Source organism: Larus michahellis, chromosome 7 (assembly GCF_964199755.1).
Source record: "Larus michahellis chromosome 7, bLarMic1.1, whole genome shotgun sequence".
Taxonomy (NCBI): Eukaryota; Metazoa; Chordata; class Aves; order Charadriiformes; family Laridae; genus Larus; species Larus michahellis.
The window spans coordinates 52,238,500-52,256,067 of NC_133902.1; the positions used below are offsets into that span (position 1 = coordinate 52,238,500).

General features: G+C 38.3%; 1 protein-coding gene across 1 annotated transcript in view; it reads right to left on the bottom strand.

The window, feature by feature from the left end:
• The window catches only part of NCKAP5 (NCK associated protein 5), a 371,509-nt gene that overhangs the window by 15,793 nt on the left and 338,148 nt on the right, over positions 1–17,568 (bottom strand). Inside the window, exons 16-18 of the mRNA XM_074594107.1 lie at positions 16,275–16,411; positions 13,980–14,109; positions 11,116–11,303 (exon numbers count right to left, since the gene is read on the bottom strand). Coding sequence (XP_074450208.1) covers positions 11,116–11,303; positions 13,980–14,109; positions 16,275–16,411 — 455 coding nt within the window. The remainder of the gene's footprint in view (positions 1–11,115; positions 11,304–13,979; positions 14,110–16,274; positions 16,412–17,568) is intronic.

Consider the following 17,568-nt stretch of genomic DNA (forward strand, 5'->3'; position numbering starts at 1 on the left):
ACAAGTGACGAAACTACCATGAGCAAACAGAACCTCCAAAGACTATTCAGTCTTCAGCAGTTAACCAGAAGGGCTACAGGTCTCCACACTATGCAGCTCTTTTAGATGCTGACTGTTCTTTGCCTTGCTCTACTGCCTCTGTTTTCATCACTGTGCTGCTAATGATGTCATAATACAGATTCCATGTTTTTACAATGGATTTTATTTATAGAAATGCTTTATTATAAATGTTGAACTCTAACTCTCTGGTACCGTGGCTTGTTATAGTGGTTCTCAGAAACATGATAAGAAAGGAAGGTGTTCCAATAATAGTAATAATAAAAATATTCCGTAGAATGATACAGATCAAAGTTTTAGCATTTTCCTCATACTCTAATGTTATGGAAAATGCGATAAAGAAATGGGTTTAAAAAAACAAAGAGTTTCATTATGATATGATCTTCACTGTACATTGTAGGACCAGATTAAAAAATACACAGTATTTGGCCTTCCTTTTGACTCAGGTGAAAATGTCTGCTGACGTTCCATGACATTGCTCACAGAAACAATGTACAGAAGTACGGTGCTACAGATCCAAATTCTGACAGATAGATGGAGAATATCTAAACCAATTTTCGAGCACCTATATAAACACCATGATTTTCACAGGGTCCAAGTACGTGCATCTGTCAGAGAAATCATCAAAAGTTGCATATTTCCAGCACCTTTGAAAACTGGGCAGCTGAAGTGTCTAAATATGAATTTAGGCATACCCATTAGGAAATGAAGCTTCAAAAAAATGGCCTATGTTTTTACCCATTAGGGGCCACAAAAAAGACTCTCCAGTTAGGCTATGCAGGGCAAAATAATTCTTGTAACAGTGATCAGGAAGTCTTGTTGGCTGCTTTGCTACTTCTGTTCCTCGGTTTCAGGCATTGCCTGAAAAGCTCTTAAATTTCAAATCTGCTTTGCATCTTAGTACATGTGTTACCAACGGGTTTCCCAATCTGGTAACTTTTCTCTGGATACAGTGTCTTGGTGAAGTTTAGACACTCCTATTATAAGAAATATCATAGATTATTACTGCATGATTAACATTTTAATTTTATATTGCTCAGCAATATAATTTATTCATATTTAATTTCTTCATTCCCACGCACTTCTGCTTTACTCTTCATCCACCCAAATCTATCTGAGGTCTTGTTTTACAGTATGCTTTATGGAGCATTCAATAGCCCATGGGATATACGCATATGTAATAGGATGTCAGAAAAATCACTTTTAAATGTTTGACTGGCAATTATTCAAATAATTTTTCAAATAATCACTTGGGTTTTATTTGCTGAGAATAACACTAGAGTAGTTAAGGGAAGTTCTTAAGGCTACAGCTTTTTATAGTATGTAAAAGTTTTAGTGACCTCTATTAATGATCAGGCAAAGAATGGAGTAATCCAGAAAAAAGCAGCAGTTATGGAAGTGGAGCTCTCAGGATGTGTCTCACCGATTGATGGATTGATGGGCAGTTCAGGCTGTGAGGACTCTGACATGTGCTATGAAAACTTGTATCACTCTTCTTAGCCTTTGTGAAGGATAATTAGACATTTAAATTACATATCTATATCTTACAAACTTCCCAGACTTCCCTGTGTCACCTACTGCCAATAAAGCTGCTAAAACCCATGTTTGTTATTCCTACGAAATACAAATATGACTTTCCATTAAAATAATATAGATGCTGCAGAAGGCCTGGAATTCATGTACCAGGGCCAAAAAATACATTAAGAAATAAAATATTTCCCTTTGGGACTTGCTATAGAGTGTTTAATTTCGCAAAAAATATTTAACCAATATTTTTCTTAAGGATTTAGACAATCTGCACAAAATCCAGTATAACTTCTCATTTAAATAAAAGGCGAGTCACTTTTGAGAGATGACAACAGCTTGTGGAACAAACTATAAACACCTGCAAATTATTTCAATATGATTTTTCCTGATATTTGACATAAAATTTGCCTTCTTTTCAAAGAATACATTAATTAGGATATAATTGTCTGTGTACATATGCAAAGAAAAAGCACCCTCTTAAAAAAAAATAGTTTGCTAGTATATTTTCAGTATACTGCCATAGTTCCTGCTACCATCAGCTGTGTAGCTTACTCCTCATATTCTGCTCAGAACAGAACTCTCATACTAAAAGATCAGTCATTTCCTACCCTTCCCTGCATGATGTTTGAGTGCTTTATGCAAAACATATCACTGTTACAGATGGGGAAGGCAAGTTTCAGCTGGAAAAACAATTCACAAAAATATTACAGCATTATTCATCTCATTTAACTCTGCTAATCAGATGCTCCTCTCGGAGTCAAAATATTTTCCAGCTTCAGAAAACAAACAGCTCACTGAATACCTCTCTGCCCTACTGCTCTTATCTTGATTGAGTCAATCCAATGTTTATTGTATCCAATTTATTTTTTAGCTTTTTCTTTTACTGCTAATAATAAATTTCTACCATTACAACAATTACACTATCTCACAAGCTTACTAATATTTATCATTTGTTGCTGTTAATGTGCCCTGAATTCCATTTTGGCCTCCTGTATTATTATAATATTCCAATTCAACACAGAGAGAAATGAAACCTAAAGCTTTATTTCCAAAGATGGAGGACTGAAGAGTTTCTGGTTACAAATGGCAGAAACATTAGTGCACTTTGGGCCATGCTGCAAATCACAGCAGCTCCATCTGTCAAACCTTTGAAAAACAGCTCAGAACATTTTCCACTCAGGGAAATCACTAGCAAATGATACTTTTATTCAATATGTACTTTTGGTTCTTATTAGACTAAAGGATCTACCTACTTACTCCTAAGAGCCACAGTGTCTATTAAATCCTTATGAACTCTTCAGTTATATAGGCAAATTGACATTATAGTGCTCAGGGTGTATCTGCAAGGCACAGTGCAGCGTGCTGCAAAGGTACTGGTGAGCAAGCTGGGTGCGCTGGGACCAAATGTGGTGGCGTCTTATCAACACCCTGCTTATTTCAGCTACTCAGCCCTGCTGAGAAATGGCCTGGAGTAACCAGGCCATAAGGAGCTGTGCTAACACTGTGCCCAAGCAGGCTCACTGTAAATTATCTCTGTACAGCTCTGCGTTGCTCTGGGCATTCGTACACGAGCAGTTTTGGACCGTTTCTCTGGGGACTCCGGCAAATGAGCTGCAGGACTTTTTGTGACATCTGGGCCAGTGTGTAATGTGGTTACGCAGCTCCTACATGCTGAAAAGACAAGGTTCTCTCTGTAATTTGAAATTACTTGCTGAGATGGTGGGATATGGGGTTTCTGCTCCAGTGATCAAGTTTTTCCACTCAAAAAAGGGCAAAGTTCTTCCCTCCTCACAGTGCCAAAGGGCTTATATTCTGTGAGCACAACACTCCAGCTGTGGCCACAGGACAGCTCAGTGTGTTGCCTTAAATCAGACAAGCCCACACATCTGTATCTGGCACTTGACAAACCTCATAGGCACATTTCACTCCGTGCTGTGAGTTATTTGGGGATTTAGAGTTACATGACACTGTGCCATAGGCACTAGAACTGCACCTAAATGCCAATGATGCTTCAAGTCCTTAACTTTCCTCCTGTAGCTACAGCTTTTCACTTCCTCCGCGTCTTCTCTCAGACTCACATCCAAACTATTCTCCTGCTAGCCTTGCACACCATGTGTTTCAAATGCCACGCAGCCTGCTGTACTATGCCAAAGACTTTCTGTCCCTCACCAATATCCAAATACTCTTTTAAAAAATGCTGTGCTGAAAGATATTTGAGTTAAAATGTCGCCACCTACCCATCCCCATAAATACCCTAACCAAACATTAAATAGAGAACGTTTACACCAGCTGGAGGGCGTTAGAATGGGACTTGGTGGCACAGTACTAAAACTAGTGAGTCCATTAGTGCTAGAAGCAGAACTGTATCAGCAGATAACAGCTTCCAGCTTTTTTAGGGTATGCTTTTCCTAAAAATATCCCTTGCATACCATTAAAAAAGTTATTTTCTCTGGCGGACTCTGCCTTCCAAATGTCATTTTGCCTTGCCAAAGCCTTTTAAAAACTTGAAAAAGTTATGGAGAATGTTATCATCCTCCTTGCTGAGCCACACGCCATTGCATGACTTTTTCCTAAAACTCTCAGCAGTGTAAGAAGCCTCAGTTGTTTCACCTAGAAGGCACACGGAGAGAAATGAGTCTCTGTATAACTGCAGCTTTTTATTGTTGCCAAGCTAGTTCCTCAGGCTAACTGTAAGAATGTTCTTCCACACTACACAACATTTCTTTTAAGTGATACACGTCAAGTGAGACTTTGGTCCCAGGAGACTGCCTAGCGGTCTTCAAATTGCTTGTTTTGCTGTCTCTTCACTTTACTTTTTTGGAGGCAACTTTGATGGCAAGATACTAGAAACAATAAGACTTGATTAGGAATATAAGGCTCGGTAGCAGATCTCGGAATGCGAACCTGCCCTATGGAGGGGAAAAAACATGCAGAGACGTGGGATTTGTTGACGTTCAGAGACATTGTAGCCTATTTCTAATTTCATGTTTCCCCACATGAGTTGAATCAGACTTGAGGCTAGGAAAAGTATTTTTAATTCTGTACTACTCCCATGGGTGGTATGGTAAAATCTGTTTTCTTATCAGATCATGCTCCTGTCGTTTTTGTCACTTACGTTGTCAAATACTCCTATAAAATTCCCCTGACAATAGATCTTAAATCAACTTGGGTAATTACTCGGAGAGTCTTTGCTTTGACGGAACAAGTATTGCATCATTCATCTGAGAATCAAAACCCTTCGATTCAATAGAAAGGAAGTCTCGCAGCCCCAAGCCTGTCAGTGGGTAAATTCTATTCAGACAATTTTGGCAAATGGAAACGTGTAGCTTAAAGACCTCCATACATACCATGTTGAGGGAGAGTGGCGAGGCTGTGGTGCAGAGAGTGGCTATTTCAGTAGCGCAGTCCATGCCCAGTGAGGCCTTGTGCGAGTGCTCTCAGTGGCCTCCTGGTGGTGATGGCAGACAGATGTGACCTTTCCTGGCAGCACCAGCTCCAGAGGCAGAGGTCCAGGGCAGCTCTGAGCAAGCATGCACAAGGCAAGTGAGCACAGGGGCACCCAAGCTCCACCTGGGCCACTTCAGGGCTGCCATGACTGGACGGCACTCTGACCTGAGTGGGTACCTCTGCATGGCTTTACAACACCGTGAGACTTCTGGCTTGGTCCTTGCCCATTTGAGCACAGTGCTCAGTACGTGCTCCTTTTCTGTGGGTGAGGTAGTTCACTCTGCTTTCAAAACAGAGGTGAGTCCTACATGGACATACAAGTCTGCGGGGCAGTTTACTTTCCCTTTGTAACACTGCCCTTTTTAAAACTGCTGCTGGATATTCTACATACACCCTGTGCTAACATGATCTGAGTTTTGAAGATCTAATACAAAAAGATAAATACAGAAAATGTTATTTTCAGTTTCTGTGGCAGGGAGGATGAAAGGATAGCTGATCCCGACTGAATTAGAACCTCTGGTTCTAGGCTGGCATCACCTAATGTTTGCATTAATAAACCATCTCCCCAAACATATGCAATGATTTTATATACTGATTCCTTACATAAAAGAAAAGCATTGATCTTGAAACACAAAAGCCAGGTGAATGAGTCTGCAGACTTATTCCCTATCTTCAAATTGTAATATGGTAGTATCTTCCTTAACATCTTAGTTTCATCAGAGCAAGGAAAGGAAATACAACTGATTCCTTCCTCACCTCATAAGCTTCTGCTGTCTTAAACCTGTCAAGGAAAATAGCAAAGAGGAGGTGAGGTTCCTGTGCTTGATACACAGTAACTGAATTATACAATCAGTACACAGAAATCCATAACCAACTAATTCCTGGATTCAATCCAGACCATCTAGATACTTTCTCTCATTGACAAGGGACCCCTTGTATCTTCTATTACTTTCTAGTATAATAGCTTGTAAGAGTTGCTTCAAATTCTATATTTGCAATAACACACACATTGTACAAAATAAGCTGAGACCTAGGTCATCTAGAGCATTTGCTGTTCTCTTTCTGTTTGTGACATGAGACAGGTATTGCTGTCCCCAATTTACAGACAGTGAAACTGAGATCCTGAGACCAAGCAACTAGCCAAATAGCACCCAGTGCTGCCCCAGCCTCTGGAACTCTTGTTATTATGAAAGTATAAGAAAGGTAATTATTTAGTGCTCACCTGAGGGTGCACTGAGACACAGTTTTATTCTCTAAAACACAAATGGTAGCTACAATAGCTGCTTTTTACTAGTTCCCCGCAGAGGAAAGCTTGGAGTGATATTCATCTTGCTAACTTTGGGTTGAAAGTTTAGTACTCGGTATAAGCTAGCTGTGCAGGCTCCCGTTCCCTGGTCAATGCAAGGAAGCAAGTAGTTCCATAGGTCAATACCTCCTCCCCACTTTAAACTCTTAGGATGCAGCTCTTTCCAACTGCTAATTGGACCCAAATCATTATCTTAGGCTTTTTCACATGTGATAAGCAGAATCTCTCCCTAAGCATATCTGATAATGTGAAAAAAATTAGTTCTCTGTGAAAGCAGAGTGCACACGGTCTCCCTGGAACTACTTCAGACATTTAAATATGGAGAGTCTCTTTCAAGAGGAGCTCCATTTAAGAGCCTAAGAGCTTCTCTCTTTCAGAGAGAATAAGGCGCCTTCAGAACGTGACTCAGAGAACCCAAACCAGGCACATAAACCTTGCTGGCGCGTTCTCCAAGAGCTGCCTAAACAGGCGAACAGTGCAAAGTGCCCAGCATGCTGCCAATTCATACCCTAACTCAAGACTTACTGATCTCTGCAGGAGACTAGACGCAAGCAGAAGGAGCTCGTGCCTGCCTTTGTTTTCCCCTTACTTTTGTTTAGTGTAGCCTGCAGAAGTGTCTAGGCTGCTTTAACTATTGCTGTAATTCAGGAATGCTGGAACATCCTCTATAGTATCAGCTTAATGCTCTGGGATCCTTGAGGATGGCAATTTTTGTGCAATTACCAAACTTTCTTCTTATTCTTGCTTCTAGTCCTTTTGTGGATATTCCCCTCTGTTAATATGACACATTAGAAGGCTCATGAGCACAATGAGTCAATCATACAGCATTAACTCCCAATCAGCTTACTCAGCTGTAAAAAACCTTGAGTTTATCTGGGAATGCCGCCACGTCAGTCCCATTTGTAAGTGCAGCCAAAACAGCAGCAACTTCTCTAATTTTCCCTTTTTCTCTACTTGCCAGCAAGCTCTAATATCTGCTTGAATTGCAAGACATGGTGATTTGAGCATTTGGTGTCCTTCATGTATCATCCGTACAACACATACAAACTCTGCCATGTTGAGTAAGACCATAACTTCACATTGCACATACAAGCCTCTTTTGTTACATGAGCCCCCTCATGTACATTGTAACTGTGCCGGAAATGTGAGATTTCTCATGTAAGTCATCACAACTGAGGGAAAACAAGAGGATTTAGAAACTTGTGATGGGCACCAAACCCTTCCATAAAGAATCTTTTCTTTAAAGTATTAACTCATGGCTTGAAATACAAGCAAGCCTTGATGATAACTCAAACTGAGTAAATCAGGGACAAAAGAAACCAAGAAGGGCTGTGTTACAGAAAAAAAGTATGTGATGGTTGGTTAAGGACAGAGAAGAAAACAATTTTTCATGATGTATTGGGATAATAAGGGTCATTAAGTAATAAAATCTTTGCCAAATCAGTTACTTCTCCAAGAGAACAAAGAAGACAAGAAAAAGTTTTGTGTCAGTTCTCATTTGGTCATAAAATAAGTTAACAAACAATGGGCGTGGGTGATAGAAATTTATCTTGTTTTTTGAACTGTTGTAAGAAAAAATAAATCACTGAGCCTTTAAAGTCTAAACAGTTAATTAATTGCAATGTGAAACAATTTTTTCATTGCAAAAATATGGTAGCAATCATGATGTCAGCAAACTGCTCAAGGCACTACCAGTTACTGCCACAAAGAAGAGGAACAGCTGTCTAATGCAGGACTCTGAAGTTTCACTGAATGGGGTGATTCACGGTCCCATGGGGTGACTGCAGTGGACTTTGGAGCAGGTGCTGCATATGCTTTATTAAATCAGAAAAATTTCTGTTTAATTAAAAATAATTCAACTGATACATATAAAAATTACTGTTTCTAGTTTTCAAAATCCTACATGAGAAAAATACACCACAGTTGTTAATTTAAGTGAAAGTTCTATGTCCATGATTCAATGCATTTTATTCCTTTCTTTGAAATTCTGATTTGTTTTCCTTGTCCAAAATTCTGCAGTGTACAGAAGGATGACATTATTTAAGAATATGTTTCCCAGGTCAAAATAAATGTAACATCAAATTGGTCTTAGCGCCAAGATAATTTAACCAGGATTCTGTCCAAGACTTGGCAGATAAGAAACTGGAACAATAAATATTTCTCCTTTCAATGTGTAAAAGCTTTTTTTTATTCCTGAAACTGTCCATTCGGTGTCCCTTTATCATCGTAATTGCCTATTGGTTGTTTCCCTTCTGAAACTCCTGTGCAACACTTTTTTGCTGATAAAATTGTTGTGTATATACTTTGGGGGTAACACCGGTGGATATGCTGGGTGAGAAGGAGACAATTCAAATGACAGTAAGTCTGGGTTAACGGAGCTTCCTGCTAGAACGGCTCATTAGAGCACCCAGTCTGAAGCCACTATTGTACTGGTGCTGTGCAGTCCCATTTAATTGGGCTGAGGGACTGATACAGCACACTGCTCTTTCGACAAGCGGTGTGAACTCATCACGACACTTTGTTGTTATTTTTTTTTCAAGGCTTCACACACACCATTTAGGAATGAAATTCAAAGCACGTAGCATTTCAAAATGCCAAATATTCTGCATAAAAGCTGCATTTCCCCCCCCACCCCCAAAATTTGTCTGGTTCTTTTAGAGTTGTTGGCCATAAGTGCCTCAGTTTGTGGTGTCCCCCTTTTTTGTGGGTAATGTTGCAAATCACACAGTTCCCATTTAAACAGACTGTGGATCTTCTTGGGTTGGACAAATTACAGCTTAGAAAAATTTGCCATGCTGGTTCAAACAAGGAGTTCAGGGCAACCTGCTTTTCATGGTTAGTGCTTCTCATTTGTCATTCTAAAAAGTTTAATACTAATAGGCAAATCTCTAGTGCTTTATTGAGGTTTCACTGTTCACTGAGAGGCAGTGCTGTTTGGAGAGCTATTTCAGATCCTCAAAAAGTAATCTCAAAAGCGCCGCAACATAATGCACAAAAAATGCTAGTGCTGAGTTATACCTGTTGCCTTCTAGTTTAATGATGGATTTTTACAAGGCTCCTAAGGCTATTTCAATGAGTTTTGTTCACGTTTTGATGTTGATTGGGCACATTGCAGAGATGTCATATACAAGAAATGCACGAGAAGAACGAATTAAAAGTAGATGCAACTCTGAGCCATTTTTCTATAGTGGAACCAAACCTAATTGCTCTGTTGATAGCAAACGACCTTGTCCTTCAGAAGGCAGAACTGATTTTTATATATTTTTATATATATATATACATACATGCATTTATATATAATTCATCTCATCTGCATAATTAAGCTATGAATTTCTAGATGCTCAAGATTAAGAACTAAGTGGGTGCTCAAATTATTTTCTTTCATCTATCTTTTTTAATACTCTTCTGCTACCTTTTTTGTTTTCCTTTTCTTCTTCCTAACTATGAAGACGGATTCTTTAAAATTGTTCTTTCTAATATGACTCAAATATATTCAAATTAGATCATATTCTGGGTACTAGTGGAATTTGGTTGATTGGGAAAGGAGGCAGATACATTTCAGGATTTTTCTTTTGAAGTTTGTGAGTCAATTTAATATTCAGTTAAGCAGGGCTTTCATGCCAGCAGAGATGGAATAAACAGGGGCATTGCCAGTTTGTTCCACACACTCCTTCTGCATGTTTGGCCCAGATTCCTGAAAGCTGTAGGACTCTAACTTTGGTTAATCACCTATGCAGTTACAATACACAGTGATTTTCTGAAGCTGAAAATGGGGGGCAGGGAAGAGATAAAAATTCTTTTTCACCTATGTACTACACCAGTATGCTGCAAAACCGCAGCTCATTCATTATTTTCTGCTACCACCTTTGTTTATACGGTGACATACCCAAAAAGTGCTGAGTGCTACACACAGAAATAAAAGAGCTTGTATTTAAAAAGAAAAAGAGCTGGGGAAAGAGAATGAACATGGAGGCAAAATGATTATAGTGGATCATGGCTGGGTGACTCTATTTTCAAACAAATAGGCTTGTTAGAGCAGAGGACAGAAAAAATGAGAAAGAAGTGTGACGATGAGAGGAGAAGGCATAAGAAAGGAGTACAAGAGCAGGTTGAGAAGCTGCCTTTCAGGGTTGTTGAGAGTGCATGATGTCAGGTTCAATGTTTTTAGAGGCAGAAATAAATAGCAAGCGGATTCACATGAAGTAAGTGCAGAAAACAAAATTGTTTCAGTTTAGCATCAAGATCTGGATTGGTCAGGAACAGATCAGGACTGATCTTCATCAAAATAATGTTTAAAACCCTCAAATCAGGAATTTCAGAGCTAACACCAAGAGTTATTTCAAAAGGGATCAGAAGGATAGCTGACTTCCATAGCATAGTTCCATCTGAATTTTCAGGAATACTACTTTAGATGTTTAAATCATTTACTACATGTTGTGCTATACACATTAACTATATGTGAAGGAGCAGCCTTAAAAGATGAATTCTGTGTTTTCTTGCTAGCCTTAGATTTCAACTCCTCTCTAACGGCAGAGTGCTAGCACTAGCCTGTCTCTACTTGTCAATTTTGGAAGTCTAATTCTATGACAGGTGAGCATCAGAATGTAACATTCTGTTCTAAAAATATTTAGAACTTTACTCTTGTGCAGGTTGTGCTGTTTTTTTTTCAAGTCCGCCTGGTTTTTGTAATCAATCAACACACTGAGGAAAAAGACAAGAGGCAAACAAAAACAATAATGAGGAAAATGAGAAGCAACATAAAAATCACAGTAACTCACACTTGGGCTCTCCTTGCCCTTGATGTCTTTACTGGAAGCTCCACTCAGCTGCTCAATTAAACTGTAATGTGTTAATTGTTCAGGTCCATCCTCTCCAAAATGGCCATAGAGACTGTGCTGGTATAAATCCAAGATTGACATCGGGTTCCCCAGAAACGACTTTCTCTGATTTTGTTTTTCCTGCTCAGCTGTAAGAGATGTTCAAAATAATATCGTTATGGCATATTTAATTGATGAAATGCAGTCTACATATATTGTAATGTAATTTTACAATTTTTAAATGTATTTCAAATGTTTTAAGCTATCTGGAATTCAATGTAATAAAAGCATTAAATACTAGGTTCTAACTCTCCAATCAAAGCATATACAGGGGACTGTTCATATTTAATATTGAAGGTGAAGGAGATGGTATGAGACAGCCAGAATTAATTTCCTTTCTTTTTAAATTACAGACGAGGTGGTTAATTTGGGGGGATCGTTCTACTTATGTATTTTCTGTAAGATTTTCTTCTTCTATCTTAATAGCCTTACATGGCAGATGTGCTAAGTTCCTTTAGCATGTCTTTCAGTTTGACTATATTTGATAATTCTTTCCTTTTCACTACATTTTTAGCTAATGAATTCAACAGTATAAAAAAATACACTAGTACCGTAAGAAACAGGTCCTACCCATTTGTTATAGATCCTACTGTAATACAAGAACATTAGGAATAAAATCTCAGTTTCAAAGTCCAAGGCTGAAAACTCATTCAGAAGTTCAGAACAAAAGCAAACAGATTTTCTGCAGCTTCATGCAAATACACAGGAGTCGGAGGCCTACATGATCATTAGCTTCTTTCCTCATACTTTTTGTTACACAAACTTCAACTCTGCCTTATAACCTATAGCATTAGAAGAGCCTCTGCCTCCAGCGCCTCCAACAGAATCACATCAGGATAAAACCTTAATGGAACTGGAATCAAAACATTTTCATGGTTGAAATGGAAGAACCTGGAATGTTTGGCTTATTCCCTGCTATTCTACTGACTTTCTCCGTAACATTGGGCAATGTGCTGGGAGTCTCATCTGAACCCCACTAAATCAATGCAGGTCTTACCATTGACTTTTAATAGCCTTTGCATTGGGCATTCAGTGTCTCAGCTTCCCTCCAATCACTCCAACATTATAACTGTGCAACCAGTGAAAGTTCATTAATATTTTGGGGACTCATCTAATAAATATAATTATCTATATATTCTCTATGAGGCCCCTGCCACAGCCTCATGTGGATATTTTGAGGTTATATCACTTATGTGCATAAAGAAGCTAAGATCTTTGAACACAGCGTGGAATAAAGTATTGTTATTAATACGATGTGAGAATTGCATTTATAGAGCACAGAACAAAAATCCTGACCATTAAGAATGACCACAGCAGAAGTACTTTATAATGCTTTATAATTTTCTTTTCTACTTGTCTCAATCACAATTATGAATTTTAGTTCTGTTACTCACCCAAAAATTAGGCATATGCACAAAATTAATGATTTGCTATGGAAATTGGTGACTTCAAGTCATGCTTAGTTGTTAAACTTGGAATCTGCTGCCATTTAATGCAACTGCTTACACATGATAAAATTCTTTTTTTTGCAAATTGTGATCAATACAGAAAAAAATGCTTATCTACCTCTTTAACAAAACACATTTTTCTTGTACTAGAACATGATTTGTACAAAGCAAAATCTGTAAAAAGAAGTGTACATGGGCTGAGTTAAATGACTTGCAACATTTCTTACAGATTAAAAATACAAAGTTACAGGAGTAATGTAAATAAACCCTCCTAGCTTCCTACTCTGCTCTCTCTCTGGTGGAATCACAAAAAATGGATTTGCTCGGGAAATGCCGAATGTTTAAGCCCAACTCCCAGCAGACACCAAAGAGCACAGTACGTTTGTCGACAATACCTAGCTGTCCACGGCATTTTTAATACCGTAACCACTGTGGTATCTACTGTAGGTGCTAATCTCTGCTAGGTCAAGCTCACTGCTGTGCAGAGGGTCAGCACAAATCCCATGAATCACTGAAGTACTGCTTAAGCTCTCAGGGCTTCTGTGGTGCAGAGACCTTGCAGTGGCCTTTGCACTTGCCAGAATTTATCTCCTGCAGGGAAGCCATCGGCTGCGTAGGCAAGGATATGAGCCACGCTCTCCTCCCCCTCCCAGAGGGCACACAGCTGCGCTGGAAGGTGGCTTGCAGCATGGGAAGCTGGTGGTCAAGACAAGACAGCAATTTCTTGGGTTATTAAACACACAGAAAACTATTATCTCAAGAACTACACTTAATGTGTTTTTATCTACTGGATTTCAGTAAATTCCAAATTGCCATCAATTCTTGCAAAAAGGTTTGATACTTGAAAATGGCAATATAGGGGGGGCCTATATGGCAAAGAGGGGACAATGAGAGTCTTCACTATGGCACCATAACCAACATCACTTTGATACAGAGGTTGGAAAACTATGGCATCGATCATTGGGTTATTTCAACTGGCTACTATAATTAAAAAGAAAAAAAGGGAAGCTATCTTTATAGTTGCCTTTTAAATTTTGTAATAATGTAACAGAAGACTTCTTTTTACTTACACTGCAGGGATTTATGCATGAAAACCTACAAGTTAAGCCCCTACTAGCAAAAACTGTGAAAGAGAGGAAAAAAAGATACACAGAAGAAAAGCCAGAAGTAATAAAAAGCTAATGGAAAATTTGACTGAAGGAATATCTGGGGTTAGAAAGTTAAATCTAGACAGAAAGTTCAATGAAGGACACTATCTGCTGCTGAGTCAGGGTGGAGATGAGGGATATACATTTTTACGTACAGATTTTCAATTACCTTGTTTGTTTTTCTTTGTTAACTCTACAAAAGTCTCCTCTGCAGTTTTAAAATAATTTGTTTCATCCTCTGGCTCCGGCTCTGTGTCACTGCTGCTCGCAGAGTAAGTACACACTCTCAGAGCTATGTCCTGTACAAATAAGGGTATTGCAATCATTCAGATGATGCATATATATCAAAATAACACCAAAGATGATATTAGGAGTGGAACACTCTATATTCATCATGCAGTATAAATGGATAATTCAACTAGAAAAAAGTCTGCAGTACCAGTTTAACTAACCACTTCTTCAAGTAAGTAATCATCAGTCCCATGTGGGAGAAATAACGCATTCTTGTCCTGGGTTAAGTCTGGCAGGCACAGTGCAGATTTTACCGTATTTTTCACTGTAGCATTGTTTTCAAATCTACCAACATTTTTAGATAATTTCAACCACCTAGTTCAATTTTAAAACTTCTCAAGTATGTTTAATACAGCATATTCGTAACATATAAAATTATCACACCACAAATGGGTTGCTGCAAGCAATTCTAGAGGCAATTAGGATGGTCAGTAGACACCACTCATGTTCTCTATAGCAGTAAATACTAAATTCTTCCTAAATTCATGTCCCTTGTCCTGGCATTTACATTGCAGTACTGGAGAGCCCGTAATTCCCAGCTGATTCCTATCCCATTTCTCCTCAGGAAGCAACACTAAGGGTTTTCTTCTGGGAGTAAAGAGGAATGCTGACAGCTCTGGACAGCTTCTAATCATGGAAGGCCTGAAGGCTTAAACCTTTCAGGAGCAGCAGCTCAGTACAATAAACCCCACAAAACAGGTATGGGGAAGCCAGGCCTGATACTGCGCAGTTAATGGCATCTAGGGGTACAATACCACCTACTATCCTAAACACAATTGCCTGTTAGTGGCTCAAAAGTTTTTAATTCCGTTTTTCAAAGAGTGATATTAATTTCCCAGTCTTCCCATCCATGTTGCAGTTTTTACCTGATGCAGAAGGACATCCATTTGATAGGAAGTACATACTTGTGGAGAGGGGACCAGACCTGAGCATACCTGCATGTAGCCAGCTATGCCCAACACTACCCGTAAAATTGGGAGATTGCAAGTCAGCTGGAGTCCCAAAGCCATTTAGACACACTCACTCCAGCTACACCCACAGTAACCTTCTGACTCTTAGGCAGACTAATTAGCCATAGCACATGTATCATGTTAAGATGGTTTTGGGACTGGAGGTGTTCCATCATGACTGGTTCAAGGTGACGACCACACTGATGTGGTTATTACTTGGAAGCCAACACTACTGCACTACAGAGGATTCACCACTGGTTTGTCGATGATACGCAAGACAAGTAATTGTATCTCTCTATTTCTGTTCTAAATATCCAGAGCATGGGCCATATAAAACATGCGAGATACCCCAGTCACTAAATACATGGATAAAGCAGACGTGCAAAAAAGTTACTCAACAAAATGTTTTTAGCCTCTTGTAACATAAGGCTTATTAGCTAGTAGTGACTGACAATTTCCTTGCCTAATGCCCACTTTATGATAAAGTTTTTTTCTCTCTTTGCTAACCTGCTGACCCGGTGCTTCTCTCAGGGCTTGAGAGCCAGGCATTGCTGAATATGAATAACGTGACAACCATCAGCACTAGCTTTTATTACACAAGTATATGCATTTGCCTGTTTGTTCTTTCTGCAGTTTTCGTGAGAAGACTGATGGACAGACAGATCATTGCAGGGATTAACCAAAACCACACAGAAAGATATAAGAAGAGTATTTTCCCTTTCACAATACTTTCATAGCACATCTGCTCAAACGCTCATGCTACGCAGCCAGACAGACAAGGAAACCTAGGCCTGGGGAATAAAAAAGAGATCCAAATCTCATGGAAACAAACAAACAAGATCAAGTTTCTTGAAGAGAAAAACAGGGTAAAAGGTCTCCATTTTCTTGTCTATAAAATGCCTGTGACGTTTTTAATTAAAACATGTTTATAAACCATGAGGACAAAGCACCTTTGGGTGCTGTATTATTATTAATAATTATTAATTATTTTTAGTATTATTTTTATTTAATATTTTTATTTATTTAATATAAGTATTATTATTTAATAATAATAAAAGTATTATTATTAATAATAAATAATGAGATTGCAAATGAAGGGCAAGAAAGGAAATGTAGCTGTTAAATTGCTAGTTACTCTCCCCGCTATATTAAAAACATTCACCATTTATGATTCTTTACACCACAATACATATCTCATTTAATAGATGACACTTAATTTGTACCTTTGTTTTAGTAGTTTTCTTGGTGGTCCACTCTGGAAGAACTTTTCTATTTTCCACAGTTTCTTCAGTGTGCTCTAATGAGGCAGAGGTCACAGAACTTGGTTCTTGTTCACTTTGCTTTGCAAGGTTAATTATTCCTGAATTAAGAGAGACATTATTTAAACTGGAGGTCTCATCAGCATCTTCATGACAGTGTTTCAATTATAATTCAGTAAAAACTGGGGGCAAGTCATGATACTTTCATTATGTCAAATAAACTCTTACTACTCAAAGGAACAACTTACTAACTTACTGGAAAAATTCTGACAACTACAGTGGCAGAATTTGATCCAAAGCCTTTTCCAGTCAACAAGAGAAGAGGAAGGCATGGATTTAAATCCCTCTATTAGTTTTAAAATATATACTCTTTCAAATAAGAAACAACATTCAGTAACTACTTCTAGGCGTTGTAGGATCTGCTTTGCTATTTTATGTTCTCAGAGAGAGAACAGTCTGTTAACATAAATATAATTAGAAGTACCTTTCTAGCAGAAATTCTCAATCAGCTAGCCTTTTTATTTGCTATATTTGCACTATGCAAAATCGGAACATCAAAGAAGATAGATGGTGCATATGAAATAGAGTGATAATTGTAATTTGGATGAGAAAGTGAGGGAGAGAAGAATCGAATGAAAATATTCTAGTAAAGAATGAGTTGACCCCACCATCTGATGTATACTACCTTTTTTTAACATCTCTTCATGACAATTTAATTAAGATACAAACCTTACAAGGTTGGTGCAGCGAATATTAGCATTAAGATCAGAACAGTCTTACTGCTACTGACTTCTTATGAAGCAATTCAGTGCTTGCAGTTTCTGTTCAATTTGTTATAATGACAGTGTTTAATCATGGACTCTATAGCACACTGCTGAATTGAGGTCACACATGTGGCTATTCAAGCATGTAGCATATAATCTATAACTAAGATTTCTCTTCTGAATCCTTCTTAGCTCTACCATTAATTAACAGTGCATGTATTTAAAAAATAGTAAATATTAAAATATCTTTTATTTAGGTTTGATTTGAAACAAGTTGGGGAGTCTGCAATGAAGCATGCAATGTGTGTTTGCAATCTATTATACCATAACAATACTGCACTGGGAATACTGCTAAATCAACTAAGTTCTAAGATGTTTAATTAGAATTCTTCTGTTATGCATCTTATGATGATATAAAAGAGGCTTCTTTCCTCCTAGGCTCAATATACATCACCTCATTAGCTGAACACATATTTGATGGCCTTAAACTAAGC